The sequence below is a fragment of the Dasypus novemcinctus genome, chromosome 12 (genome assembly GCF_030445035.2).
Source record: "Dasypus novemcinctus isolate mDasNov1 chromosome 12, mDasNov1.1.hap2, whole genome shotgun sequence".
NCBI lineage: Eukaryota > Metazoa > Chordata > Mammalia > Cingulata > Dasypodidae > Dasypus > Dasypus novemcinctus.
Window position 1 is genome coordinate 34,398,287 of NC_080684.1, and position 13,332 is coordinate 34,411,618.

The window sequence follows — 13,332 nt, forward strand, 5'->3', positions numbered from 1 at the left end:
GTCTGAGGTCCCACTCCCAGTCATCCCTTCAGACAGGCGATCTTCCTTAGATGTGAAAAGCCATGACCTGTTGGAGGGAAGAGGGAGCAGGGAGCAGGTCTAAACCTCTGCGAGCAACCTGGCCAGAGGCGGCCGGCTGAGACCTGAGAGGAGACTCAAGGGTGAGAGTTCTGGCGGGGGGGGGGGGGGGGGGGGGGGGGGGGCGGGGAGCAGGGGCGCGGCTGGCCTGCTGCCTAGTGCAGTAGAAGATGCACAGATAGTTTCAACTGTGGGGGAAGTTTGCCTGCTGGAGAGAGGAGAAGCCTGTGCAGGTGCCCCAGTCCCCTCCCGTCCTGTCCTCTCCTGTTCCTCCTGACCCAGCAGGGGCTTCCCAGGGCATGGCCTGGAATAACCCGGGGCCCTGCCCCTCCTGGGCCCCTGCGGTCCCTGAGAGGAGCAGGGGGGCAATAAAGGCCTCTCCAAGCACCCCAGGCCTTGGTGGAGCCCGAACTCAGTTCTTTTCTTTTTTAAAAGATTTGCTTATTTATTCCATCTCCCAACCCCCCACTTAGTCTGCTTTCTGTGTCCGTTCACTGTGCTCTCTTCTGTGTCTGTCTTCTCTTTAGGTGGTACCAGGAACCGATCCTGGGACCTTCTGGAATGGGAGGGAGGTGCTAAATCTCCTGTGCCACCTCAGCTCTCTGGCCTGCTGTGTCTTATTGTGTCTCCTCTGAGACTTTTTGTTGTGTCATCTTGCTGCACCAGCTCTCCGCTCGGGCCAGCTTCCTTCACCAGGAGGCCCCGGGAATTGAACCCTGGACCTCCCACATGGTAGACGGGAGCCCAATTGCTTGAGCCCCATCCGCTTCCCGTCAGTTCTCTTCAGTACACAGTTACCCAGGAGCTGAGCACGGCCTCGGGTGACAGGCACTGTCCCTGCCCACGCAGGAGTGAAAGGGTGGCTCCCCAGGAGCTCCCGCTGGTGAGTTAACGAGCCTGGATGGCATCCTGCTGTGCGTCAGGACAGCCAGCCATGCCGTCCATTTGTGGGAGCACCAGCCTAAGAGGTGGGGAGTGGACACACACAGGGACCGGGCCGGTGCCATCAGTGCCGTGGTGACATGGTGAAGGGAGTAGGCTGGGAGGTGGACACAGCTGTACAGGAGCTGCTCCAAGAAGGCCGTCTGGGGTGGGCAAATGGCTTCGTCTCAGGCGCCACCAGAATAGTATCCTAGAATTGCAGGGGAGGCCACAGGGTCCCAAGGACACATCCGCCGGCCTCCTCGACAAAGCTGCCACAACATGGCACCCTTTTGGCCTTTTCCTCGGCCACTGCCCCTCAGGCGCGATAACAAAGGATGCCCTTTACCCGGCATGCCGGGCGCTGGGTGCCCCACGTCCGTCTCCTTGTTTCGGCTGCACAACCACCCTGGGAGAGTGGTATCACCCGGTGTTACCAAAGGGGAGCCTGAGGCGGGGGAAGGTTCCTGGTCAAGAAGACAGACGGGGAGGGGCAGGGCCAGAATGCAGGGGCCAGAATGCAGGCTCCCAAACGCCGCTTTGTCGTGGCAGGCCTTCCTCACAGCCAGGGGGCGAGTTCCTCTGCCTCTGCCGACAGGAATTTCTGTTCGGAAGCTCGGGAACTTGGGGACGGAATGCGGGGGGTGGGCCTGGAGCTGGGATGTTGGTGGAGAGGCGGACTTTGGGAGGCCCAAGCAGAGCAGCGGGCCGCAGACAGGTTTCTCTCCCGTGGACCAGAATGAAATGCTTTCAGGGGAAGGAGGGAAGGCTTCAGAGGAGCTGTTAGGTATTAGAAATGGCTTGGCCCGGGAGGAGAGAGGGCTGGAGTGCCCGCCTGGGACTTAGCCTCCCTGGAGGAGCCCCGGGGGGGGGGGGGGGGGGGGTGTCTCCTCAAGGTGCATCAGCGCCCCCTGCTGGGGAGAGGGGGCGGAAAGACGCTCAGCGGGTTCCTTCTCCCGCCCTGAGGATGCCAGGTCATCCCAGGGCCTTGCAGCTCTTAAGTAGGTTGGAGGTGAGAGGAAGAGGGTCAGAGAGGGGGGCACCCGGCTGTGGGCAGAGGCCCCGAGCCGCAGTGGAAAGAACACAGGCTTAGGAGCTCAGGCTTTGCCACTTACAAGTTGGTGACTTTGGGCAAGTCACTGGGCCTCCATGGCCTCAGTGTCCTCTACGGTAAAATAGGAACGTTGGGCAGGTCACATAAGGTAACGATGTGCATAAGCCCAGGCGCAGTGCTGAGCGCTGCACTGCTCATCTAATCCTCACGGCACCTCCACGGAGAACGTGTTATTAGCCCTGCCCTACACCCGCCGGCTTTGAGGGGCAGAGAGGTTGATTAGCTTGCCCAAGGTCACAGGCCGGCTCCCGGGCTGCAGGCTGTCGCCCCACGCTGTACTCGGTCTGCAGATGGAGTTTCTTTCCCTGTCTTTGATGCCCAAGGCCAGAGCTGATGTCATGGGCATTTCCTCCAGCTCCACCCTGGAGGCCCTGAAACGGCTCAAACTTCATGATACCTCTCGGTAGCACTTTACAGTTTACCCTTCTATTGAATGGACCCTTCCAAGGACTCTGTTTTCCCCCATTTAAGAAAACAGAGGCAAGAGAAAAGTCACGCCTTATTTAGGGTCACACGGGTGGGAAGTGGCAAAGGTAGCCTTGAACCCATTCCACTCCAGCACAGCTGCCTTCAGAGCCCTTGGGAGAAATCACACACGAGCTAACTCTATGAGTCATGTGCATCTCGGAGTGTGTGCTTTCCCCTATTCAAAGAGCAGGTTTATTTTTTCTTTTTCTTTTTCAATAATTGAGTTGGGTTTTTTTATTCCCTCCCCCCTTTTGCGGCTTGCTTATTGTCTGCTCTATGTCCATTTGCTGCATGCTCTTCTGTGTTTTTTCTTGTCTCCCTTCTTTTGTTGCAGCACCTTGCTGAGTTGGCACTCTGCAATGCTTGTGGGCGAGCCTGCCTTCACAAGGAGGCCCCGGACGCGAACCCAGGGCCTCCCATATGGTAGACGGGAGCCCAACTGACTGAGCCACAGCCGCTTCCCTTTCCTTTTTTTTTTAAATTAGGTAACACATGATTAAAAAGTCAAAACTCTCTGAGCAGAAGAATTCCAAATAATTTGTGTAGATACTCCACTGTGGCAGTTTGATATTATTTATCAATTCCAAAAGAGATATTAAGTCCGTAAACTGCTCTGTTTCTCTGGGCATGATACCCTTTGATTGTATTAGATTCAGCTGACATGTCTGATTAACTTATGTTAAGATGAGGGCTTGGATTCCATCACTTGATTAGAGTGCAACTCAGGGTTGAGTCCCAGTTTCCTTGGGCTGATAAAACAGACCCACACATGGAATTAGACGCACAGAGAAGATACACGGAGAATACTGTGGCCTCAGGAAGAGAGATGAGCCTGATCGTTTACAGCTGATCTTGTGAAGAGATCAGAGCAGCTGAACCCTGAAAGAAATGAGCCCCAGAGGAGGAGAGCCCTACGCCAGCCTGCAGCTGAGATTGGAAGCAGCTGGGGCCACGGAGCTAGGAGAAAGAGGAAGGCTGAGCCCTCGCAAACATCGCCCGCCATCTTGCTTCAACACGTGGCAAATGCCTTTGGCCGAGCAAGTACCTCTTTGGTACCTTGAATTGGACTCTTTAGGGCCTTGTGACTGACTGTAAGCTTCTACTCCAAATAAATACCCTTTATAAAGGCCAACAGAATTCTGGTACTTTGCATCAGCACTCCTTTGGCTACTATATTCCATCCTCAAAGAGATGGAATGTAACTTCCTCCTCCTTAAGTGTGGAGTTCATGTGAGTGACTTCCTTCCAGAGAAAGGAGTAAAAGAGGAGCCTCAGCTAAGTGATAAAAAGGACGTTAACAACGTTAGTTATCGTTCTAGTGGAAATGTCTTCTAATTTACATATAATTTCTGTATATGTAGAAAGAAGTAAATATATATTTAAGTACAGTTTTTTGATGAAATTTTAAAAGTCATATTGCAGATCTTATAAAAAAAAGTTTTAAGAACTAGAGGAAGTATCAATTTATCTCTTTTCTGCTGAAGTTGGAATTGGTATTTAAATCTTTTAAGTAGAGTAGGCCCATTTCAAAGAGCTCTTTGTAATATGGTATTAGCCTCCTACTGAACTTTAAACCTTTTTCAAAATTTACCTAAAGATCAAAACATCATGGCTTGGACCATAGAAGTTGTTCAAGTGAGTGACTGAAACTTTTTTTACTGCAATGCACTATTCTTCTTCTCCCCCCCCTTCTCCCACCCTGTTGTTGTCTTCTCTCTGTGTCAGTTTGCTGTGTGATCTTCTGTGTCTGTTTCTTTTTGTCTTCTCTTCTTCTTTTTCCCTCTGGGCTTCACCGGGATTTGATCCTGGGGACCTCCGATGTGGGAGAGAGCTTCCCTGTCCCTTGCACACCTCAGTTCCTGGTCTCTGTCGTGTCTCCCCTTGACTCTCCCCTGCGTTTCTCTTTTGTTGTGTCATCTTGCTGCATCGCTCAGGCCTGGCTCACTTTTACCTTGAGGCCGCAGAGATCGAACCCAGGTCCTCCCATATGGTAGACGGAAGCCCAACTGCTTGAGCCACAGCCGCTTCCCCGCAATGCACCACTGGCATCCGTAAATTAAAGCAAGTGGAATGTTTTAGTCTAAAGTTTTTCAAAGTTACTTGCGTTTCTTAAAATTGAGCTTTATTTCTGTGTTTTACACTTTCATTTCTGTATTATCAAGTTCTCTTTATACTTAAATCTGTATCTTGAATTTCTGAACTCACTTGCTGTATTTGTACCTTGAGCTGTTGAGGTAAACGTGATTTTTGTTTGATAAAAACAAACAGTAGCTTTACAGCGGGGACACCTGACGCACAATACCAGCCAGGCGACCGAGGTGGATATCAACAGTGACAAGTCGTGTTCTTAATGTGGACCCTTAACAGGACGTGATGAAAATGGTGCTGTACCTCCGTGGTCCTCCCATATCCATAACCCCAGTCGAATCATGAGGAAAACACCAGACAAATCCCAACTGAGACATTCTGCAAAATACCTGACCACGATTATTCAAAACTGTCAAGATCATCAAGAACAAGGAAAGTCTGAGAAACCATCACAGCCACGAGAAGCTTGAAGAAGCTTCATATCCGATCATAAATAGCTTGCTTACTCTTATTTTACCACTTCATAGAATACACTGTATGGGTGTGTGATGGTTTGAAGCTGTTTGCACACCAGAAAAAAACAAGTTCTTAAGTCTCCTCCATTCCTGTGGGTGTGAATGCATTGTAAGTAGGACCTTCTGATGGGGTTACTCCATCAGGATGGTCTTACTCCTGCTGCTGGAGTCCTTTATAACTGGAGTGAAACTGAGACAGAGAGAGAGGAAAACACAGAAGAGAAGGAAGGGACCAGGAGACGCCGCCACGTGCCTGGCCATGTGACAGCGGAGCCAAGGATCACCCGCAGCCAGCCCCAGAACGCCAGTCTCCGGGAAGAAACCATCGCCGTGATGATGCCTTGATTTGGATATTTTCCCAGCCTCAAAACTGTGAGTGAACAAATTCGCATTGTTCAGCCTTACCCATTTCATGGTATTTACTTGAGCAGCCTAGGAAACTAAAACAGAGCGTATATACAGTAATTACATCCATTATCATTTTAGCCAGTCCCCTGTTGATGGATGCTTAGGTTATTTTCACTCTTTTACTGTTGCAAACAATGCTGCGAGGAACAATTTTGTACTTGGGTTGAGAACAGATTCAGTTAGGAGGGGGGCGGAGAGAAGTCAAAAGGATGCTCTAGAGGGGAAAGGAGCTCAGGGGAGGCGCCTGATTACCTGCTCCCAGCCCCATCTAGACCTTCTTGCCCCGGCCCTGGGCCCACCTGGCCTCCCCCTCCTGTCTGCTCTTCTCCATCCTGAGCTCCTGGTAGGACCAGACGGGAAGGGCCAGGCTGCAGTGCCCTGCAGGCCTGGGCTCAGGCTCGCACTGGCTGGGGGGTGAGGGCGTCTTAGAGAGGAGGATCTTGGGGGGCCGGGGTCTGGGGCTGGAACTGTCCCTGGGCCGTAGCCACTGAGGGCACAGGTTCAATATGCCCTGAGGGCTCTGGTAAGGGACAAGAAGCCCGGGTTCGGGGACTGCCTGGGGGGGCCGGGGCACTAGGGGAGGGGCTGGGGCATTGCCTAGCAGCTCTGGCACAGATGCGCTCCGGGTGCCCAGTGCCGGTGGGTGGTCGGGACAGAGGGTGCGGCAGGCAGTGGTGAGGAAGGGGCTGGCCAGGCTGGTGGTGACCGTCACAAAGTGGTCCAGGACTCCGCCCTCCTGAGGAGGGGCCTGGGGGGAGGGGAGCCTCAAGGCGGCCTGCAGCCGCTCTAGGAGGGTCGGGGGGGGCCCGGGTGTGGGCCACAAGGCCGCGCAAGGCAGGCCCCTCGGGCTGGTACCCGCGGCTGAGCTGCTCGGCGCAGGGCCGCCGCAGCAGCTGCCGGATCCTCCGCCCCGTGTGGAAGCTGTCGGTCAGCACCGCCCACTCCAGGGCCGTCCTGCCCTGAGCGGGATCCACCGCTGTGGGGTCAGCACCTGGAGGGGCACGGATTGTGGTGCAGGTGGGACAGGGATTGACAGTTCGTGCAAGGGCAGAATCTTCCGCAGCAGGACTGGTTTGGGTTAGATTCAAAACTACAGGCTCGGGAACGGATGCGGCTCAAGTGATTGGGCTACCGCCTACCACATGAGTGGTCCCAGTTCCCTTCCCGGTGCCTCCTGGAGAAGGTGAGCTGGTACAGCAGGAAGGCACAGCGAGCTGACGCAACGAAAGAGACACAAAGAGGAAAAACAATGAGAGACACAACGAGCCAGGGAGCAGAGGGGCTCAGGTGATTGAGCGCCTCTCTTCCACATGGGAGGTCCCAGGTTCGGTTCCGGTGCCTCCTAAAGAGAAGCTGAGCAGACAGCAAATGGACACAGAGAGCGGACAGGGAGCACAAACAACTGGGTGGGGGTGGGGGGATAAATAAAATAAATCTTAAAACAAAAACAAAAACAAAACCCCAATAGGCTCCAGCCCTGCTGTGGCTGGAAAGCCAGTCTTGCAACCTCCTATTTAAGAGATGAAGAAACTGAAGGCCAGAGAGGGGGAAAGATTTCAGGAAGACCTACGGGGGGTCTCCAACCCTAGAGCAGAGCAGGGGGCCGTCCGGAATCCCGGAGCTGCCCAGAGGGGTGGTCTGCAGGTTGTCCAGGGCAGCCCCGAGGTGCACCCCTGCGGCAGGTGTGGGGTTCCACTGGCCCCCTCTCCTGTCTCTGCATCACCAGCCCCTCCAATCCCAAGAGGCGTGGCATCACGCTAAAGCAAGGAGGGCTGCACAGTTTCCTCCCTTCTCACCCGAGCCCCTCCTGGTAGGGTGGGGAAGGGAGAAGCCAGAGGCTGGGGTCCCCCAGGTGACCAGCAGAAGGCAGCCCCCCCCCCTTGGCAAATAACCAGGACCTGCGATGTTGTGCTCAGCGTGGACTGCATCCCAGAGCTCCTCGGGGCCACAGGCCTCAACTCCACCTCACTGTGTGCCCTGAAGCCCTGACTTGTCAGAGCTGGAAGTCACCCAGAGAAAGCCATCTGAGGCCCAGAGAAAGACGCCTTCTGCCCAGGGTCACACAGCAGCAGGGCCAGGACTAGAACCTTCCAGATACTAACACTTTTTTTGTTTTAGGTTGTCCAGTGGGTCGAGGTTATTGTCCTAAGCTTTCTGGGTCAGCCATTCACATTGTAAATGGAGCTATCAAGCGCTGGACTTTGTGGATTGGGAGAAGCCCGAAGCACATTCCCCTCCTCCAGGAAGTCTGCCGAGGTTGTCGCTGGGATCCCCCTTCTCCGCCCCTCCCCTCTCCGCGACTGGAAGAGCTGATCCAGCTTCCAGAGGGGAGGCCTGGGGGCGGGACTGGAGGCCCCGCCCCGGGCCCCCGCCGCGCGCACCTGCCATGAGGAGCGCAGCCGCGCACTCGGCGCGGTCCCGCAGGGCGGCTTTCATCAGCGCCGTGAGCCCTCGCTGGTCGCGGCGCTCCAGGTCCACACCCGCGTAGTAGTTGAGCAGGAGACTCACCACGGGCGCGTGGCCTGCAGGGCGCCCAGAAGAGGGGCAGTGAAGCCCCACCCGCACCCGCACCCGCCGCGGCCCAGCCGGGGGTGGGAAAAGCCGAGCGCGCGCGGGCCGGGGCTCGGGCAGGATTAGGCGGTCGAGCGGGGGCTGGGAGCCGCCGCACACACCTGCTTGCACCGCCAGCATCAGGGCGGTGTCCCCCTCTTTGTCCTGTTGGTTCACGTCGAGGTGAGGACAGCGGCTGAGCAGGGCCACGACGCCCGCGAAGCCACGGCAGCAGGCCACCATGAGACCTGTCTGGGGCAGGGGGCAGCTCAGCCCCTGCTCTCGTTTCCAGGCTCTCCCCGGGGTCCCCCACCTGCCCCATGCCCGTCCCAGCCTGTGGCTTCCCACCCTCACCCCCTGTCCTCCTCCTGAGGACCCGGACAGGGGGTGTTGACCCTGAGACTCTCGCCGGAGCCCGCGGGGCGGGCGCGGTGGGCACGCCGAGCTGCCCGCGGCTGTCCCGGGCAGGCCCCGGCTTCCTCGCCCTCCCGTTGCCGTCCACCTGCGCGGCCTCCTCTGGCGACAGCCCACCGCCATCCAGCATGCCTCGGAGCTGGCCGGGGGTCGTTGCGGGCACAGGCCCAGTACAGGGCCCCCGGCCTGCAGCCCGGGCCAGGGGTCTCACTGCTCGGGCAGGGCAGTGCCGCAGGCGCCCCCGGCCCGCCCTCGCGCAAGGGCAGCTCCTCCGCGTCCAGCCCGGACGAGAAGGCGAGGCCCGCTCCTACTGCAGCTGGCACCTGGGACACAGAACGGGGGCAGCCGTGGCTCTCAGCCTCCCAGGGCCCCAGCGCCCCAAGTCCACCCCTGCCCACCTCTGATGGGGCGTCTTGCCCCGTCCACCGTCTTGCCCCGTCCACCGGGACAGGCCGGAGCCTGACAGGGTCCCTGGTAGGTCCGGATCCTGGGGAAATGCAGAGAGGGCCTTTTCTTCTTCTGTTCCCCATGGGGCTTTTAACTGGGGGTTTGGGGGTCCCTTCGACGCAGTCATTGCTGGGGCGCAGTCTGCAGCCCACAGTCTCCCCGCAGACTCCTGGGAGTGGCTCGGGGTGACTGTCCCTCCCCAGGAGGCCGTGCAGGCAACAGATGGCAGAGTTAAGGGAAGGGCTGCTGCAAACCCCTCCCGCCTGGGACGGAGCAAGCCGGGCTGGGAAGGGATGGGCGCGCGGGGCGGGCACCCTCCTCGGGGGACCGAGAGCCGACAACGCGCGTCACAGCCGGGCGGGCTGCGGCCGCTCCTCCCCCTGGCCCCGGAGACTCGCCCTTCACAAACGCCCTGGGGAGGTGCGGGGGGGGGGGGGGGGGAAGGGGGGGGGGCATGGGGCCTTCCAGCCTAGCTCCGCAGCCTGTGCAGGAGCCGGGCTTGGTGAGGGGTGTTGGTGCGAAGAGGGATCACCTGGACCTGTTTTTTGAGTTTCCGGGGAAATTTTCATTTGTTTTGTTTGTTTTAGACTTTTTGAATTAAAGTTAATAGATCACAAAGAACGTTACATTAAAAAAACATAAAAGTAAATAAAAAACATAAGAGGTTCCCATATACCCCACTCCCCACCCCCCACCCCATCATTTTTATAAATTGTATTTTTTTTGAAGATATATACATCACAAAAAAATGTTACATTAAAAAATATATGAGGTTCCCGTATACCCTGCACCCCCACACCCCACACCTCCCACACCAGCAACCTCTCCCCTCATCGTGGCACACTCGTCGCACTCGGTGAACACATTTTGGAGCTCTGCTGCACCACGTGGATAATAGTTTACCCTGTAGTTCACACTCTCCCCCAGTACATTCAGTGGGTTATGGCAGGATGTATAAAGTCTGGGGAAATTAAAACATGAAGAATTAGCAGATTAGGGGTACAGAAATTATGATATATTAAATGTAATGGATTAGTTTTGAACCTCAGGTGTAGAGAATTGAGGCAATGGTATTCCTGTTTATCTCACTCCTACCATCAGACTCTACAAGACCTCTTGTTGTCTTTTTCTTTTTTAAATTATTTTATTTGTTCCTCCCCCCTCCCTCCATTGTCTGCTCTCTGTCTATTCACTGTGTGTTCTTCTGTGTCTGCTTGTATTCTCATTAGGCAGCTCTGGGAACCGATCCTGGGACCTTCCGGAGTGGGGGAGAAGTAATCATTCTCTTTCGCCACCTCAGCTCCCTGGTCTGCTGAGTCTCTTATTGTCTCTCCTCTGTGTCTCTTTTTGTTGCGTCATCTTGCTGTGTCAGCTGTGTGGACCAGCACTCCGTGTGGGCCAGCTCGCCTCACGGGCCAGCCTGCCTTCACCAGGAGGCCCTGGGCATTGAACCCTGGACCTCCTATGTGGTAGACATGAGCCCAATTACTTGAACCACATCCATTTCCCTTATTTTTCTTTATTCTATTCTCTTCCATCTCCTATCCCCACTCTCCTACTCCTCCCTTCCTTTATCAGTCGGCTCTTATGTGGAAACGTACATTTTATTGGAAAACATAGTGTTGCTTTGTGTGTGTGTGTGTGTGCGTGTGTATTTGAGGTACCAGGGCTAGGGATTGAATCCGGGAACTCGTATGTGGGAATCTGGCACTCAACCACTGCGCCACATGGGCTCCCCTGATTTGGTTTTTTCATTTGTTTTGCTTGTTGTTTCTTTTTTTATTTTGTTTGTTTGTTTTCGGAGGCACTGGAACTGTGGGAAACAGGCTCTCAACCGCTTGAGCCACATCCCCTTCCCCATATATTTTTTATTGTTATCCTATGAAATGTGCTACAGAGTTCTTTTTCTTTTTTTTACAACCAGTGCTGTGTTTTAAAGATCTACCCTTGTTGCTTTATATCCATTGTAACGGTTTGTAAGCAAAAGCTGACCTCAGGAGTGGGTGGCTATTATAGATTGGCTGCACAATATCAATCTGAAACTCCCTTTAGTGTTTCTTCTAAACTGCAGGAGCTGGAAAGCTAAAACTACACTTCCCAGAATCCCTTGAGCTGGGAATCTGTGATTTAGGTTCTGCCAAACAGATGCTCTTGTGCAACACATAAATTTGGAACAGAGCTAAATGTCACGAGACATCCGTTTTGCCATCACAGATCATGACAGAAGTTTTGAGGCTCTGTGGTGAGCAACTTCCTGACTCATCAGCTTCCTGTAGTAATAACTACTGTTTTCCCAAACATATGAGAAGCCATGTGACTCTCTTTTTTCTTTTTTTTTTTAAAGATTTATTTATTTATTTAATTCCCCTCCCCCTCCCCCGGTTGTCTGTTCTCTGTGTCTATTTGCTGCATCTTGTTTCTTTGTCCGCTTCTGTTGTCCTCAGCGGCACGGGAAGTGTGGGCGGCGCCATTCTTGGGCAGGCTGCACTTTCTTTCGCGCTGGGCGCCTCTCCTTATAGGGTGCACTCCTTGCGCGTGGGGCTCCCCTATGCGGGGGACACCCCTGCGTGGCAGGGCACTCCTTGCGTGCATCAGCACTACGCATGGGCCAGCTCCACACGGGTCAAGGAGGCCCGGGGTTTGAACCGCGGACCTCCCATGTGGTAGACGGACGCCCTAACCACTGGGCCAAGTCCGTTTCCCCCATGTGACTCTCAAAGCTGGGAATTGCTCTTGGACCTAGAGCCTGCTTCTCCATCCTTTTCTGTTCAAACTAGCTGAATTTGTTTCTGTTGACTGCAATTAAACAACTGATCCAAGTTGCTTAAACAAATAGGGATTTGTTTTTTTCACATAAGATAAAAGTTCAGATATTAAAGGCTGTTGGTGTTGATTGAGCAGCTTGATGTCAGGACCTTTTCTGGGAGTCTCTTGTCTTTTCCTCATGGCCACAAAAAGGCCACTGAACCTCCAGCCATCACATCCATTTTCCAGGCAGGAAGAAGTGGGGAAAAAGAAAGAGGTAAAAAGGTGCACACTGCGTCTTTTATCAAGAAAGCAGGGAAGCGGACTTGGCCCAGTGGTTACGGCGTCCATCTACCACATGGGAGGTCTGCAGTTCAAACCCCGGGCCTCCTTGACCCATGTGGAGCTGGCTCATGCACAGTGCTGATGTGCGCAAGGAGTGCCCTGCCATGCAGGGGTGTCCCCCGCATAGGGGAGCCCCACGTGCAAGGAGTGCACCCCGTAAGGAGAGCTGCCCAGCGCGAAAGAAAATGCAGCCTGCCCAGGAATGGCACCGCACACATGGAGAGCTGATACAGCAAGATGACGCAACAAAAAGAAACACAGATTCCCGTGCCGCTGACAACAACAGACAAAGAATATGCAGCAAATAGACACAGAGAACAGACAACTGGGGCTGGGGCGGGGGCAGGGCGGGCGGGGGGGACAGGGAGAGAAATAAATAAATCTTAAAAAATAAAAAAAAAGGAAAGCAAAGATTTTCCCAGGAACCCTGCCCATCAGATTACTGCTTGCGTTTCATTGGCCAGAGTGGTGTTACATGATCACACTCACCTAAAAGGTGACTAGAGAGAAGGGGGCTTGTGGAGAGGGACTGTGTCAGCTAATCAACAATGCCTGACACATAATCTGGTAAATCTCTTCTAACTGCTACCTAGAATTCCATAGTGGGCCTGAACCACATTTTACTGATCCTCTCTTCTAGTGATGGATGCGTGGTTGCCTCCAACTTCCTGCCACTACAAATAATGCTGTAATGAACATCTGTAGCAGTTTGATGTGGTTATGAATTCCAAAAATAGATATTGGATTATGTTTGTGATCTGGTCTGTACTGGCGTGATTAAGCTATAATTAGGGCTTTGACTGGGCCATGTCATTAGGTCTTGAGTCTGCACCGTGTGGGGACTCACAGATAAAGGCATGGCAAAGGACAGAGGTGAGGGGTTTTGATGTTGGCGTTTGATGCTGAAGCCTTAAGCTGGAGCCCCAGGAAGTCAGCATGCAGAAGAAAGAGAAGCCCCAGGAAGAGAGGAACCTGAGCCCAGGAAGAAGCAAGCCCTAGGAAGAGAGGAACCCTGAACCCAGAGAGAAACAAGACCCTGGAAGGGAGGAGCCCAGGAAGCCTGAACCCTCGCAGACGTTGGCAGCCATCTTGCTCCAACATGTGAAAATAGACTTTGGTAAGGAAAGTAACTTATGCTTTATGGGCTGGTAGCTGTAAGCTCCTACCCCAAATAAATACCCTTTATAAAAACCGACCAATTTTTGGTATTTTGCTTCAGCACCCTTTGGCTGACTAATA

At 54.1% G+C, this 13,332-nt stretch overlaps 1 protein-coding gene across 1 annotated transcript in view; it reads right to left on the reverse strand.

Moving 5' to 3' along the window:
• Window positions 1-5,589: 5,589 nt before the first annotated feature.
• ANKRD33 (ankyrin repeat domain 33) overlaps window positions 5,590-13,332 on the reverse strand; it is a 36,654-nt gene continuing 28,911 nt past the window's right edge. Inside the window, 6 exon segments of the mRNA XM_058309110.2 lie at window positions 5,590-6,395; window positions 6,397-6,583; window positions 7,998-8,114; window positions 8,265-8,394; window positions 8,627-8,698; window positions 8,700-8,879. Coding sequence (XP_058165093.1) covers window positions 5,861-6,395; window positions 6,397-6,583; window positions 7,998-8,114; window positions 8,265-8,394; window positions 8,627-8,698; window positions 8,700-8,879 — 1,221 coding nt within the window. The 3' untranslated portion in view covers window positions 5,590-5,860.